Source organism: Equus quagga, chromosome 15 (assembly GCF_021613505.1).
Source record: "Equus quagga isolate Etosha38 chromosome 15, UCLA_HA_Equagga_1.0, whole genome shotgun sequence".
Taxonomy (NCBI): Eukaryota; Metazoa; Chordata; class Mammalia; order Perissodactyla; family Equidae; genus Equus; species Equus quagga.
Window position 1 is genome coordinate 41,021,583 of NC_060281.1, and position 15,758 is coordinate 41,037,340.

At 39.9% G+C, this 15,758-nt stretch overlaps 1 protein-coding gene across 2 annotated transcripts; it reads left to right on the forward strand.

Annotated features, from left to right (window-relative positions):
- The first annotated feature begins 726 nt into the window (after positions 1 to 726).
- On the forward strand, positions 727 to 15,640 carry C15H6orf62 (chromosome 15 C6orf62 homolog). Of its 2 annotated transcripts, none has more exons than XM_046640488.1 (5): positions 727 to 1,751; positions 5,024 to 5,200; positions 6,391 to 6,513; positions 10,816 to 10,950; positions 14,242 to 15,640. In XM_046640488.1, exons 1-5 carry the CDS (start codon positions 1,710 to 1,712, stop codon positions 14,365 to 14,367), a joined length of 603 nt encoding a protein of 200 aa, XP_046496444.1. In that variant the 5' UTR covers positions 727 to 1,709; the 3' UTR covers positions 14,368 to 15,640. The 2 variants fall into 2 exon arrangements, with proteins under 2 accessions (XP_046496444.1, XP_046496443.1); XM_046640487.1 differs by having other exon boundaries at positions 731 to 3,091.
- The last annotated feature ends 118 nt before the right edge of the window (positions 15,641 to 15,758 follow it).

Genomic DNA, 15,758 nt, shown 5'->3' on the forward strand with positions numbered 1-15,758 from the left:
CAACTTTCTCCTGCCCGCTGTTTAAACGCCAGGTGTTGGACGCGAACTCTCGGCCTGCCGTTGCAAGATGCCGTGACGCGCACCCCAGGATTACCAACCCGCGGGGTAGAAACAAAACCACAATGCAGTGAAGTGAGAATCTGCCCCCAACCTCCCAACACGCACTTTCCTTTTCCTCCTTCTCTCCGCCCCCACCTTCGCCTACTCTCAGCCCACGCTCCGCACGCCGGCTCAAGAGCCCAGCCGGGTCCGATTAGGCGAAGAGACCCGGGAAAAGCGAGTCCATCCGGGTGCTTTGTCCGCGAGGGCATAAGGGCGTGGCTTTATGACGCCCATGGGGGGAGGGGCAAGGAGCCAACTCAGGAGATTGGGACCTCCGGACGCAGGGGGGCGGAGGGAGTATGGGTGTCTCTTTCCACGCCCCATGGAAAGTCCATACTGGACAAGAGGGGAGTCTCTTTTCTGAGACTCCCGTTTGAGGGGGAAATACCCAGTAAAAAGTTTAACTTGAAAGGCTCATCCTTTTAAAATCTCGGTCACACCCTCTCCTCCTGCTCGTCTCTCCTCTCACCTTGATAACCCTGAAAACCTCCCTGGCTCCAGTCTCTTCTCCCCCCCTGATTTTTGTGCAGATGGTAGAGGCCGACGGGGTGCGCAGCCGCAGAGAGTTTGGGGCGGTGCCGGCGAGGGGCGGGTGACGCAGCGGCCGTCGCTGCCATTTTAAGTTGTTTGTTCTCGCCTCTCTTCTCAAACGCGACTCTGCCCCGGACCCGGGAGGCGCCCGAGGCCGCCGCCGCTTCCGCAGCAACCGGTGGGGGCGAACGAGGCTGTGCCACCGCGGACGCTCACCCTCCGCTTCGGCTTTTCCCCCCTGCGGGTCTCCTCGACCTTCTTTCCGGAGAACCGGAACCCGACCGTGGGGGGAAGAAAGACTCAAGAGCAGATGCTTGAACTGAAATAACTTTATTTTGGGGGGTTTACTTCGCTGACAGACCCCGTAGCGCAGGGCTCCCCTCCCCTTCCTCCCCTCCCCCCGCCGCCGCCAGCACCGATCCTCCCCCTCCTCTTTCTCCTCGTTTTTCCTCCTCTTCTCTCTCTCTCGTCGCCTCCGCTGTCTCCGCGTCTTTCCCTCCGCCGCCGCCCGGGGCGCCGAGCCAGACTATGGGTCCCAGGTGGGGGCTGAGTGGCGGCAGCAGCGCGGGCGGTCCGGTCACAGTGCGCACTGCAGCGGGGATGGAGGGGCGCAGTTGGCTGGTGGTTTTCTCTTGACATGGCTCCTGCCCGTGCTGCGAGCAGCGCCCCCGCCGCCGCCTCCTCTTCCGCCGCCGCCACCGCTCCGCCCGCAGGCTGCGGCTAGAGGGCCTGAACCCCGCCCGAGAGTCGGTCCGTGAGTCCCGGTCTCCGCGGGGCCAGGGAGGGGATTTCCCCGTCAGCCATCCCCGCCCCAGCTGCCTCAGTTCCACCCCTTTGACCCCTCGGGAACGAAACTAACGACCCCACCCTAAACCATCCAAACTCGGGAAACATGGTCTGTTCAACCTGAGCGAGAGCGAATCCGGGAACTTAATTTTTTTTGGACGGGTGGGGTGGGCGTACTTTAAAAAGTAATTGCTATTAACACGACTATTTTCTTTTTTCCCCCCCACTGATCCTTCCCATTTACCCTCTCCCGCTTCCTCTACCCGGGCGGGAATTGTTTCTACGATGAAATGAGTGAAAACCTGAGTGATCCTGTGTCTCCCGTGGTGCGAGTGAGTCGCTGCCGCTGAAGGCGAAGGGTGGGGGTGGGACGTGGGGGGTGGAAGGCAGGTGGTCCCCGGGCACTGCCTGGGATCTGGGAGAAAAACCCGCCACCTATGCCTCAGCAATGCTCGTAAGAAGATAAGGCGCACTCCCCACGATCTTGAACGGGGGCAGATTCATAGGGAAGGCTCCCTTGGGGAATGTAGGACTCATTGCAGGGCTGGGGGTGTTGGGGTCCCGGGCATTAATCAGGTCTAACCACAGAGCCGGAAGAATTAGTATATCGTGTTGTACACCCCCTTTCCCCCTGCCATCATGATTTTCCTTGGCAGCAGCGTTAGCAGCCGCCTGAGGGTGAAAATGTGGGTAATGGGGAAGTTGGTAATGACTCCGCTGTTTTTTCTCATGGCTCCTTTGGGCAACAGCTGTCCGCCCCCGGTATACACTGTAGTTGATTGCAGGGAAACCCTGTACCTCTCCCCTTCCTTCTCTACCGATTTTGCACTTTTCTCTTTGCTCACCACCAAGTGTAATCAATAACAAGCACTGACGATACATAGCAATAGTGAAATCTGAAATAACTACGTATTAATTAGGTACTACAGCCATGGATCTGGCTGGGTAAAATCCAATTGGGTATTTCAGTTTCATTCACCTACCCTGTTCTGGGGTTTTTTTTGGTGGTTTCTTTTTTTTTTCCTTTCCTTTTTGCTATTTGGAAAGCGAGGATCACACTTCCCCCTCCCCGTTCCTTTTCATAATCTCTTCTCTAAAAAGAGGGAAAAAAAAATCCGAATGGATTCTAAGGATTGGACTGGTGTCAGCTGTGTTTTATTGCACACCTAAATCCTGATAATAGGCTCTTCACCCCCCCCCCCCCCCGCCTGTATTTTGGCAGTTAAGCCAAATGTGTTTTCCAAAAAGTTAGTTCAAGTATTTTCTCCTCTTTCTTTCCTTCCTCCCCGTCCTTTTTCCCATCCATCCCAAACGTTATTGTCCAGACATGACTGGACAGCAGCTTTTGTTTCTTGACCCTGTAATATGACAGTCTGCTAATATTGCCAGAAGGTGCAGTTTTTGGGTTACAGTCGTGATTTTAGCTATTCAATCATATTAGCAGGAAAAAAATGACTTGTTTCTGTTGTACTTGAGTCTTAAGAAAAAGTGCCCATAGTTTAGTGACAATTTCCAAAGGCTTTAGTACCACCTGTATTTCAAAATGGGGGACCCAAACTCCCGGAAGAAACAAGCTCTGAACAGACTACGTGCTCAGCTTAGAAAGAAAAAAGAATCTCTAGCTGACCAGTTTGACTTCAAGATGTATATTGCCTTTGTATTCAAGGAGAAGGTAATTTAAAGTTCTTAATGTGAATTAGCACAAGTGATTTTTGTAAGTGTCTATTATTTGTTACTCTTAAATAACTGAGTATTAAAGAGTGGTTGACATAAGTATACATTGTATGCTTTAATTTTCATCCTTATGGGTAATAACTGAATGGAAGGCTTGAGTAATCATTGGTTTGGAAATATTTATTGTAAAGCTTAGTAGGGTCCACAATCGGTTAACATGGGGTGGGCAACATTGTGAAACTTTCATTATGTTTTACAATAAGTTTCATTTATATAGAGAGAACTTTATAACTGAATTGAAAGATTGTCAAAGTGTAAATAGAATGTCGGAAAGTGGTAAGTTAGAATCAAAATGTTTGTGTGCTCAAAGCAGTCTGTTTCTTCACCTCCATCCTATAGGTATCTTTTCTCAAGGTACGTTTAATGAAACAGAACACACTTGAATTTTGCAGAGCAATAAATACTGTAATGGTTAATTTGTGTTTACAAGTGCAAGTTAGTAAAATTCAAAATGCCCTGAAGAGGAAGTTTAGATTCTTTTTTTTTTTTTTGATCTTAATGAGAATTAATTCCACAGTTAAAACGCAAATAATGACTGTGAATAGTGAAGGGAGAACAAGATAAAAATAGTAGTTTTTTGCAACTTAAAATAATGGGCAGTGTCTTTGATAATTTCTATTTGATGTGAGATTAGGTTGTGAATGTAAGGAAATACTTTGATTTTTGCTCTTAAATCATGAGCTAATTTCAGCTTAGAAATAGAATCTTAGTATGGTATCTATTTAATATTTAGAAATTTCCCAAGATTTACCCCCACTCTTAACTCTTAGAGGTCATTAGTATTTAAGAATGCTTTTATTGCTGCTAGAGTATAAAGTGGTTTGTTTAGAAGTGATTGTCCCGAGATTGGGTAGCACTTGGATAGTACCAAGAATTTACTTCTCTATTTTCTCTTAATAAGTTGACTGAAGAATTGATGAGATAAGATTTTAGTTGAAGATAGTGTAATGTAGGTTCACTATAAACAAATGCAAGATATAAGTAGTGAGAATAGGTCTTTGTATTTAATCTCTTAGATGCCTCAACCATCTAGTTCTTTAACCCCTCTGAAAACCTGTTTTTATTCTGTGAATGGACAGTATCCAGGCAATTGGCCTGAGTAGTTCATGAATTTCATAACCTAAATTCATGAGTACTTCGTCTTAACTGAATTTGAAACTCAGTTTGGTAGACATTTTTCCTTCAAACATTGACAGTTGTTGTATAACTCTTGGAAGGCGCAGTGGAAATTGACCCTTTTAAGGAGTGAAACAGTTAATTTGTCTGAACAGCTTTATTTTTAAACTGCTGAGATTTTAATTTAGCTGAATGTAGAACCAGTTAAATGAAATTACATCAAGTAAATCACTTTTTTCCCCCCCAAACTTTAGGGGTGTCTAGTGTTTGTTTCTCACAGCATTTAAGAAATGTTATTGTCTAGGGGCCAACCCGGTAGTGCAGTGGTTAAGTGTGCACGTTCCGCTTCGGTGGCCGGAGGTTTGTCAGTTCGGATCCCGGGTGTGGACGTGGCACCACTTGGCAGGCCATGCTGTGGCAGGCGTCCCACATATAAAGTAGAGGAAGGTGGGCACGGATGTTAGCTCAGGGCCAGTCTTCCTCAGCCAAAGGAGGAGGATTGGCAGCAGATGTTAGCTCAGGGTTAATCCTCCTCCTCCTCAAAAAAAGAGAAATGTTATTGTCTAAACTAAGTGCTTGCTGTGGATGCCATAATGCTATAAAATCAAGCAGTTGAAAATCTGTGTTTTCAGTACAAAAATTACTTCCGTTAAGAATTTTGCTGCATGAGGGTAAAGATACATGACATTGTGACATGAGCTGGATGTTAAGACACTGTGCTAACTGTGAGTTAATATGTGTTTTTTTATTTTAGAAGAAAAAATCAGCACTTTTTGAAGTGTCTGAGGTTATACCAGTCATGACAAATAATTATGAAGAAAATATCCTGAAAGGTGTGCGAGATTCCAGCTATTCCTTGGAAAGTTCCATAGAGCTTTTACAGAAGGATGTGGTACAGCTCCATGCTCCTCGATACCAGTCTATGAGAAGAGTAAGTTCTGTTTTTAAGTCTTGATTTGATAAGTTTTTGTGATTTAAGCTTCTGTTTTTTTCTCCCTGAGGATGAGTAGTTATGGTGATGAATGTCTTCAAAAGTTGACTTCACAGGGGGCCAGCCCGGTGGTGCAGTGGTTAAGTTCGAACGTTCCGTTTCGGCGCCTGGGGTTTCCCGGTTTGGATCCTGGGTCCGCACGTGGCACAGCTTGGCATGCCATGCTGTGGTAGGCGTCCCACATACAAAGTAGAGGAAGATGGGCACGGATGTTAGCTCAGGGCCAGGCTTCCTCAGCAAAAAGAGGAGGATTGGCAGCAGTTAGCTCAGGGCTAATCTTCCTCAAATACATACATAAAAAGGGCTAATCGTCCTTAAAAAAAAATTTGACTTCAAATAAAATATATGGATAACTTTTCTCACGTGGTGTTATGCTGATAATGGTGTACATTATTGCTGTGAATAATGTTTTATATTACTGTGTATTGGGTTTTCCTTTTTGGGGGGAGAACTAACATCATACCCCTTAAAAATAAGAAACTTAAAGTAGGGGGTGTTATTGCTGCCAACCTTCTAAACTTCTGCAGCTCATTGTAAATTAATGTGGGCAAACTTGAACAAGAAGACCCAACAGTTAGTGGGTTGGGGGAAGGCTGGAGATAACCACGTACTGGTCTAGAAGAGGTTTCTTGGCTTTTGAAAATTAATATGCTGGACTGTGATAATAAGAGGAACAAGAATGGAGAAAAGTAGTTTTCTGTCAGCATACAGCAAAAATAGCATTTCAGCTGTAATAAGGTAGTGATTCATATTAGCAGTTCCAAGACACCTTTGCTTAAATAGGTTATGATTTTGAAAAGTAGAAATATAGGTGCAGGAACTTGAAAAACGGAGACAAAAAAAATCAGAGCTTTAGTTGGAGTTTTCACTGTATGCTGATGAATTTAGGTCTTGATGTGAGGGACATTGGACTGAGTGACTATGGACTGCCCAAGATAAAAGTTCGACTTTGGTCATCAGCTATTCAGATTGTATACAGTCCTATTACTACTACCTTTGAAGATATAAAATGATATATAGTGAACCATTTGCACTTGCAAAATGTTTCTTTAGTTAAACCCTATAATTTGTGACATTGCTTGTTATGGCTTTGTTTCTTTGAAAGTAATTTTTTTTTTTTTTTGTCATAGGATGTGATTGGCTGTACTCAGGAGATGGATTTCATTCTTTGGCCTCGGAATGATATTGAAAAAATTGTCTGTCTCCTGTTTTCTAGGTGGAAGGAATCTGATGAGCCTTTTAGGCCTGTTCAGGTATTTTATTCTAAAATAAGTGTGGTGAGTGCTTAAATAAGTGAAAACTCCTTGAATAGGGTCTAACTTAAGAAATTCTCTGGAAATATGCTTCCTTTTTTTTTTTAAGTTTATTTTTTTATTGAGGTAAGGTGGGTTTATAACATAAATTTCAGGTGTGCATCATTATATTTTGATTGTGTAGATTACATCATGTTCACCACCCAAAGACAATTACCATTGGTCACCATACACATATGCCCTGTTACTGCTTTCACATCCTCCCACAACTACCAGTCTAATCTCTGTATCTCTGTGTGTGTTGTTGTGAATGTGCTTTCTAGTAAGTTTTATTTCGTGAGTACCCCTGTCCTTTTGAATATTTCTACTGCAAGAAGAGAAAGCCGTTGGATTATAGAAGATCTTGAGAAGGAGGCAGTTCTAACTACCCAGTATGTCTTTGAAATTATGGCCAGAGACAATCTTTCAAGGTAGACATTGGTTGATTTATAGAGGGGTCCATAGATGAACTTGAGAAGATCGCTTGCCCTGCACCACACACACTCCTGAAATATAATCATGTCCCATGTAACAATGTTTCAGTAAACCACTGACCACGTACACGATGGTGGTCCCATACGATTAGTACCAAATAAGCTAGGTGTGTGGTAGGTTTGTGTAAGTACACTCTGTGATGTTCTCACAATGACAAAAATCGCATAATGATTCATTTCTCAGAACGTATTCTTGTCCTTAAGCAACGCATGACTGTAGTATACCTAACCATCCTGGTTCTCAGAAGAGTCTGATCTAAGAAACCTGTTTCTAGAAGTTGATTTGTATATAAAACTGTACAGGAGAGAAATTTAGTAGTGGTTCTTAATTAACCTTCCTTGACATCTTACTAACTTTTGACTGACTTGACATTTGATTTACTTGACAATTTCCAGTGTTTATTTAAGGGCATTTTTACCCAGGTGTTGATGATTCTAATTTTATTTATGTTTATATGCATATATTTCCATAATTTTCTACAATGAGCATACTTTTATTTTACAATCAGAAAAACAAATAATGACATTTAAAGACGCATTTTAAGTGTATTAAACTAAATATTAGAAGGCTTATTTGAAGCTCATGCTTAGGATTATGAAAATTGTCATTGAAGAAATTTCCCATTTATCCATTACTATGCTTTTGTGTTGTGATAGACAAGTTGGTATACTCCTTTGTCCGCAGTAATGTTGTTACACATCTTATCATTCCTTTTTCTAAGATTCATTTGACAGTAACAAGTTATAAAGATAATGCATAGGCTAAATACAGGTAAAAGTATGATATCATATGTTGTGTCTTCTTTTAATGGATGATATCTGACTAACATGAATGTGCTGGAGAATAGAAGTTGAGTATAAAAGGCAGGAAGACAGGAATGGAAAAGGTATGTTTATAGTCATCAGAGCAGGTTTTATACTTCAGCTGTGACTGCTCTCCAGAAACACTATTAGGGTTTGTTTTTTGTTTGTTTTTGGTGAGGAAGATTGGCCTTGAGCTGACATCTGTTGCCAGTCTTCCTTTTTCCTTGAGGAAGATTGTCCCTGAGCTAACAGCTATGCCAGTCTTCCTCTATTTTGTACGTGGGATGCTGCCACAGCATGGCTTGATGAGTGGTGTGTAGGTCCGTGCCTGGGATCTGAGTCTGGGAACTTAACCACTATGCCACAAGCCTGGCCCCTCTTTTTGTTTTTTTAATTCAGGAGTTCCCATTGGAAAAATTTAGGTCCACTTATCACAGTATGTTTTTTAATTTCTGGCATCCTGTCTTTCCCTCTGAGACCTTATTTGGAATAATTGTGTTAAAACAGTCTTGTCTCAGATGCTACTTTTCTTTGAAATCATGGCTGTTTATTGAGTGTTGACTATGTTAGGCTGTCTCCTAAATACCTTATATACACTTAATCTCAGTTCTTAGAATAACTAGGTAGATATGAACCTCCTTCTGCAAAGAAAGAAACTGAGGCAGTTAGAGATTAGGTAAATAACCAGCCCAAGGTTATGCAGTTAAGTGGCAGTCAAGATGTAAGTCTGAACTGAGTGTAAAGCTTATGTGCTCTTAACTCACTACCCTGTACTGGGGGAAGTTCCCTGTATTACAAAACCTTAAATTATGGACTGAATATAAGCAGTAGGAAATAGGTGTAATGTCTTGTAATTTTAAAATTCAACTGCAGAAAGAAGTTAACGATGTACAAACGAATTTACATCATACGATAGATGAATATTCTGAATGAGAAGGCTTAAATAAAAATAACTTTGTTCTTTCTAAAGGTAAATGACAAAACAAAACTTTAACTTCCAAACTTTCTTTTTTGACTCTTGAAGCACTTTACAATCTGAATACTTCAGTAGTGAGATCCAATAGGAAGCAGAGTAAAGATTGTTTTAAAGTGTTGAGTTCCTGCTATATTCCAGAGTACTGTGAAGTACTATTAAAATATGTTCTGTCTTTCCTTTTCATCCCTAATGCTACTGCTCTTCATCACACTATTAAAATATTTCATTACTTTTGGGCATTGCTGCTTTCATGCTGCTTATTAGAGTTTTCTGTTTGGTGTGGATCATTCCTTCCAAAAACTTCTGTTATTCAGTAGGGTAGACTAGGAATGCCATAGAACTATATGGAAGGCTTTTTTAAGTCTCACTCAAATCTCTTCACTGTGATACTCTCCTGGCTTCTCCCATCCACCCTGGTATTTGCCATACTGAAATACTTGAAGCTTTGTCACTTGAAACAGTATCTTGATTTTGACACATTTGTGTGTGTGTAGGTTTGGTTTTCTAGAATGGCGTTTTCCAAATTACTTACTGTTACTACTCTCCCCAGGGAAAATTACAGTCATCTTTCAAGGCCTAATCCAAAATCATCTGGTAGTACTGCCCACATTGCTCACTCTAATTACTTATTCTTCCTTCCTCCCATAGCACATTGACAATAAGAACCCATCTTAGGGTTTTACAGATAACCGCATCTTATTCTAGGAAAGATTTAAAGCAAGTTAAGTTGTATATCTGCATGTGCTTCTCCTCTTAAGCACCGTGTGAGCCCTGTAAGGTTGAGATAATCTTAGTCGTATTTTTCAGTATCTAATAACATGCTTTTTATATACTAAGAGTTCAGTAAGTATTGGAATTGTGCAGAGGTACAATTCAATATCATGTTTTACATATAACAGTATGTAGGGATACCACGTCATATTTTGTTATGACTTGATAAGAAAAACTTCCAGGTGGTAAGATCCTAGAAAACAGGAACTGATGGTTTTCCTGTGTTAGGATTTCCTGCCATCTTTGACGTAGTAAATAAAGATCGTCCGAACCAGACGGACTGACAATCATTTTACAGTTCAGTATTATCTAAATGTCAGATTAAGGTTTCTAGGTTTCTTGAATTCTGTGTTAGCCTGGTCCTTTCACCCAGCGTTTGGCCTCTTCACAGACATTTTGCGGGAGGATGGAGTTGATCTTCTTCATGTTAAAAGATTAAAAGACTATTTTAACTTAATTGATAACAGTCCTTCATAACTTTTTTTAATCTGAAAAAATGCACATAAAAAACATTTTTAAAAATTTTGAGGGATTTGTATATCCTTAAAAGCCCATCTCTGTGAAAACTGGAGCTGTATTTGAGGTATGTGGGCTTTACATTTCATTTAATCCTCTTAACTGACCCGATGGGTTAGACCCCATCTATTTTATAGTTGAGGAAGCTGCAATTTAGAGAAGCTGAAGAATTTGCTTGCATAGGTCACACAAGTAGTGAGATTTGTGGCTTGGATTGGAATAGATTTCTTTCTAAGAGCCATCCATAGTGTTTCTTTGTTATAATAGAAGGGAGGAGGGAGGGTGCTGTTGGGCTTAATTAAAGTACTAAGGTGGGAGTCTTGAGCTGAGTAGGTCTGAAAATCTTATTTTGTGAAATATGGCTTAAAATCATGAGTATTAGGATCTAGTCACTTCGGTGCAGTTTTTCTTGAAGGTCAAATTATATAATGGAGTGCTATCCAATAGCACTTTTTGTGATGAAGGAAATGTTCTACATCTTAAGAGATTGTTCACAGTGGTGGCCACTAGCCACATGTGACTATTGAGCATTTGAAATGTGTTACTGAAGAGCTGAATTTTAAATTGCGTTTAATTAAATTTACCTAGCCACTCTGGGCTACTATATTGGACAGCACAGCTATATGCATATGGGTGCAGTAGATGTTTCAGGAAGTGTAACTTGTTTGTAGTTACATGTTAATGTTTTTATTTCTTAATTAGGCCAAATTTGAGTTTCATCACGGTGACTATGAAAAACAGTTTCTGCATGTACTGAGCCGCAAGGACAAGACTGGAATTGTTGTCAACAATCCTAACCAGTCAGTGTTTCTCTTCATTGACAGACAGCACTTGCAGGTAAACTTTTTTTTTTTTAGATCACTAAGGGCTCATTTAAAAAGCTTGTTGGTTAGTAAGCTTTTTCCATATAAGTTACTTAATTCTCTTTTGCCCCTTCAACCCTGCAATCTTTTTGAAGTTATTTAAAAAACAAGAAACAGGTATCCTGGGCCTCATCCTAGAGGAGTGGTTCCCACACTTTTCTGCATGTTAAAATAGAACTACCGGGGGAGCTTTTAAAAGTCACGGTTCCAGTGTCATTAGAGTTTGAGAAACACTGGAGCTTCTCTACCTAAAGTATGGTTGGCAGATCACCATCACCTGAGAACTTCTTAGATCTGTAGACGCTCAGGCCCTCCTCCAGTCCAACTCAGTCAGAACCTGAATTTGGAACAGAGTCCTCGGGTGCTTGGTAACACATTATAGTTTGAGAAGCACTGACCTTTGAAAAAATCTAAAGGGATGAGCCACATGTGTTTTAAATAAGCACTTCCACTTTAATTGGCAATCCAGGTATTCCACATTAATTTTTAGTATATAAAATGCTATTTATTCTCATAAACCTAAATATGATATCATCACTTTGGATTTATAATCCTGTCATTAACCTTTAAAAATAGGATCATTTTCACTTACTTACTGTTCATTCAACACATGAGTGCCTACTAAGTGCTAGGCATTGTACAACAGTGAACAAGACAGACAAAAATTCCTCTGCTCATGGATTTATATTTCATTGTGGGCGACCCAGCAGTAGATAGTAAAATATATAGTTAGATAATGATAAGTGCTAAGAGAAAAGGGGGGATATATAAACTGTTGGGTGTGAATTCTTAATGTTACCAGAGGAGGCCTCATTGAGAAGATGGTTTAAGTAACGACTTAAAAGAAATATTACATTAATTGAATTATAGAACATATGTTTATTTAAGAGAGTCGGTGCAAGGTACTAAAAAGTACAAAGGTGAATCATACAGCTACTTTCAAGGAGCTGACTACTTGGGAAGATTAAATATTTACTTTCTATCTTGTAGAAAGTTAAGAAATTATGTATAGGTACAATTTAAAAGAACTATGAGAATTACAGAAGAAAGTTAATTTCACTGGAGGTATTGGATAAAACTAATTGAAAAACCATATAGCTTAGCTGGGGTTTTGGGGCTTTGTTTGTTTGTTTTTGGTTTCTTTACCTTAGCTCTCCTGTGGTGGACATTTTTAGGTTGACTTATTTTTCCTTTCTAAAAGAATTTCTTTTTAAAGATTGGCACCTGAGCTAACATCTGTTGCCAATCTTTTTTTTTTTTTTTCTTCTCCCCACAGCCCCCCAGTACATAGTTGTATATTCTAGTTGTAGATCCTTCTGGTTGTGCTATGAGGGACACCGCCCCAGCATGGCCTGATAAGCGGTGCCATGTCTCCGCCCAGGATCTGAACCCATGAAACCCTGGGCTGCCGAAGCAGAGTGCACAAACTTAACCACTCGGCCACAGGGCCTGCCTCTATTTTTTCTTTTTAACTGCTTCTAACAGTGTACTTTTATTTGAGTTACTTGTTAGAAAAATACTGTATAGCAGGATACTGACTTATGGAATCCACAGCACAAAGAGGTTTTTAGTCATAGAAGTGTTAATAATGACTGGTATACCAGTGTAGAGATTTCATTTTCGTGTCAATATATACGAGATCATTGATTCTATATAGAAATGACTAGTGACTTGAGTTACTTTGCTAAATAAATAGTAAATCATATTGTGATATGTATCAAGGTCAGATGTTTTCTATGCCTAATGAGCAAACAGCTTGAATCCTTTTAATGAAAAGAAAATTAAAAGCTCGTAAGCTAAATTTGGTTTATAGGGTAGGGTGCCTCAGTTTGTCTGGAATGTCCTGGTTTTAGCACTGAAAGTCCCAAGTCTGAGGAAGCCCTCAGTCCTGGGCAAACTGGGATGGTTGGTCACCCTAGTCGTAGATGAATTTGGTCTTAAGTGCTCTTAGTCTCCTTCCACTCAAGTTCTGTTCTCCATACGCTAGAGATGTGTTGCCGTATTTGTATTATATAGAAGAATCAGCCTCCATTATGAGTTCATGGGAGGATTGATATGACAGTGGCCAACACATACAGTATATTATGTACCAGACTCTATACTAAGAACTTTACGTGTATGAGCTCATTTAATCCTTACAATAATCCTCTGAGGTGTAGATCTTACTGCTCCCATTTTATAGCTAAGGAAATCAACAAATTGACTTGATCAAAAATCATCTAATAGAGATCTTATGCCCTTTATCATAATATAAGGTAACGTGATAAAGGCTAGACCAAAGGATAATAGTGGATGGGCAAGTGGTATAGAGGCACATGTTGTAACATTTAAAATGGAAAAATAGTGCATATGTATAGGTTCATTTACATATATAGACTGCTTCAGACATTGGCAGTCTCTCTTTTCTTCTGCTTTTTTTAGATTGCTTATAATGAAAACAAGATGAACTTTGAAGGCAGGTCTGGGTTCAGATTCCATCTCCCATTTACTAGTAGTGGTTATTTGTGAAAGCCCCTAGTATGTTTGTGTGTTAGATGTTAAAATAGTAACTACTGGGGCCAGCCCAGTGGCCGAGTGGTTAAGTTCGTGCGCTCCGCTTCAGCAGCCCAGGGTTTCACCAGTTCGGATCCTAGGCGAGGACATGGTACCACTCATCAGGCCATGCTGAGGCAGGGTACCACATAGCACAACCAAAAGGACCAACAACTAGAACATAAAACTATGTACTGGGGGCTTTGGGGAGAGGAAAAAGAAAGAAAAAACATAGTAACTACTTTTTAAAAATAATACTTAGAGTTTGATTTATCTGGTAATACTTTGGCTTTCTTCTAGTCTTTTACCCCAGGATATTCTTAAATTTTTTTTAATTCTAATTTTCTCCCTAGCTTCTAGTCTCATCACATCTGCTGTTTTTATATATACAAACAGGACTTCAAACTTCTTTTCAAATATGTCTCCATGAAATGCCTTTATCCCTAATTTCTTTTAGCAAGTGTTCTGTGGTTGACTTTTTTTCTATTCTGCATAAATTCTCTAAACCTCTATTTAGTTTATAATTGTGTTTATTGTGCTTTTTGCATGGCAAGATTCTGTCTTAACTAGACTAAGGCCCCAATGGGTAGGGACCATTAATTTATTCGCTTACTCTGTATGCTTTGTTACTGTGTCCATTCGTGCTTAAAAATTGTGGGAGATTGACTTCATCTAACAATTGGTCAGTTATGTTAAAGTCTTATTAAGAATATTAAAATTTTTCCCATTCCAGACTCCAAAAAACAAAGCTACAATCTTCAAGTTATGCAGCATCTGCCTCTACCTGCCACAGGAACAGCTTACCCACTGGGCAGTTGGCACCATAGAGGATCACCTCCATCCTTACATGCCAGAATAGAGTACTGACCAGCAAAATGGAGAAGATCAGAGAGTGCAGCAGCAATTTTTTTCTTGTTTTCTTACTTTATTCTTTCAGAGTTTAAAGAAAATGGACTCATGCACAGAACACTATGCATTTTGAAACTTGTTCATCCTGGATTTTTTTTCTTTTTAATCATTTGTATCTCAGAACTTTAAAAAAATTAGATGTCTTCTGCACGGACTGTGTGAAAGAAGATGCTTTGCATATTTGCTGCACTGCATCAGCATCTTACTAAAATGTGAAATGAAAGGACTATTGTACACTGAAATGCTTAAATGTATCTGAAAGCACAAGGTGATACTCATTTTTGATGGTCTTTCCATTTGTGCTGGTTTTTGCCTCTCTGACATCTGTCATCAGTATTTAGAGGGTGAGAAGTGAATGTAACAGGTATAAATAACATTTTAAAGAACTTAATAGCTTTGCTGTAATCACCGTTGTTCCAGAGCACTATCAGATTCATTCTAATGACCACAAGTGGTTGTTAAAAAAGAAAGAAAATACAACCATGGGAAAGAAATCTTAAATGAAAAAAGCATCTCATTGTAGGCATCTTGCCTCATATTTTACTGGGCCATGTTTGTTTCCTGGTACTCATAAATATATGTATTTTATTTCCAGATCTCTTTCCCCAAGTTGCTGTTATAAAAGAGTATTCTGCTGAGTGTGGATATAGTTTTACACGTTAAAGCAGATCTGGAGTCTGAAGTAGCTAAAGCAGCTATCAAACTGAGAAGTACATTCATAGCTGCAGAAACCATGATAGGTAGAGGACTTTCCTTTTTGGTTTTTGTTTTGTTTTGGTTTTTGGTTTTAAAGAGATTTTTATTACAAAGAAAAAAAATTCCAGTGAATTCTTCAGAATTACTGGTGTCTACACCATCCTAAAGAAAAACTTAACAGGTTTTTTTTGGAGTAGAAAAAGTTATTAAAGTTGAGATCTTAAATTGGAAAAAAAAAAAAAACCATTGAGTGTCAAAGTTCTAAAAGCAGAACTCATTTTGTGCAATGAACATAAGGAAAGACTACTGTATAGTTTTTTTTCTTCTTTTTCTTTTAAATGAAGAAAAGCTTGGCTTAAGGGTTGCATACTTTTATTGGGGTAAATCTGAATGATCCTACTCCTTTGGAGTAAAACTTAGTGCTTACCGGTTTCCAATTGTATTTAGCTTCTGGTTGGAATTTGAAAAAATGATAACCTAAATAAAATAGGTGAAAGTTCCCTGACTATTCAGGTGAATACACAAAACTTGAAGTGGTAACTTTTTTTTCCAAGTCACTGCATAGGTGTTTCTGATGACCTGAGGGGGTTATTTTATATTCCATGGTTAAACAGTGAATTCAGAAGAAAAAAGTTGGCAGTTGGA

Coding starts and splice junctions, on each gene's coding strand:
- C15H6orf62 (XM_046640487.1), top strand. CDS start 2,963: ATGGGGGACCCAAACTCCCGGAAGAAACAAGCTCTGAACAGACTACGT. Junction 5,201..6,390: donor GATACCAGTCTATGAGAAGA/GTAAGTTCTGTT, acceptor TTTTTGTCATAG/GATGTGATTGGCTGTACTCA. Junction 6,514..10,815: donor AGCCTTTTAGGCCTGTTCAG/GTATTTTATTCT, acceptor TTTCTTAATTAG/GCCAAATTTGAGTTTCATCA.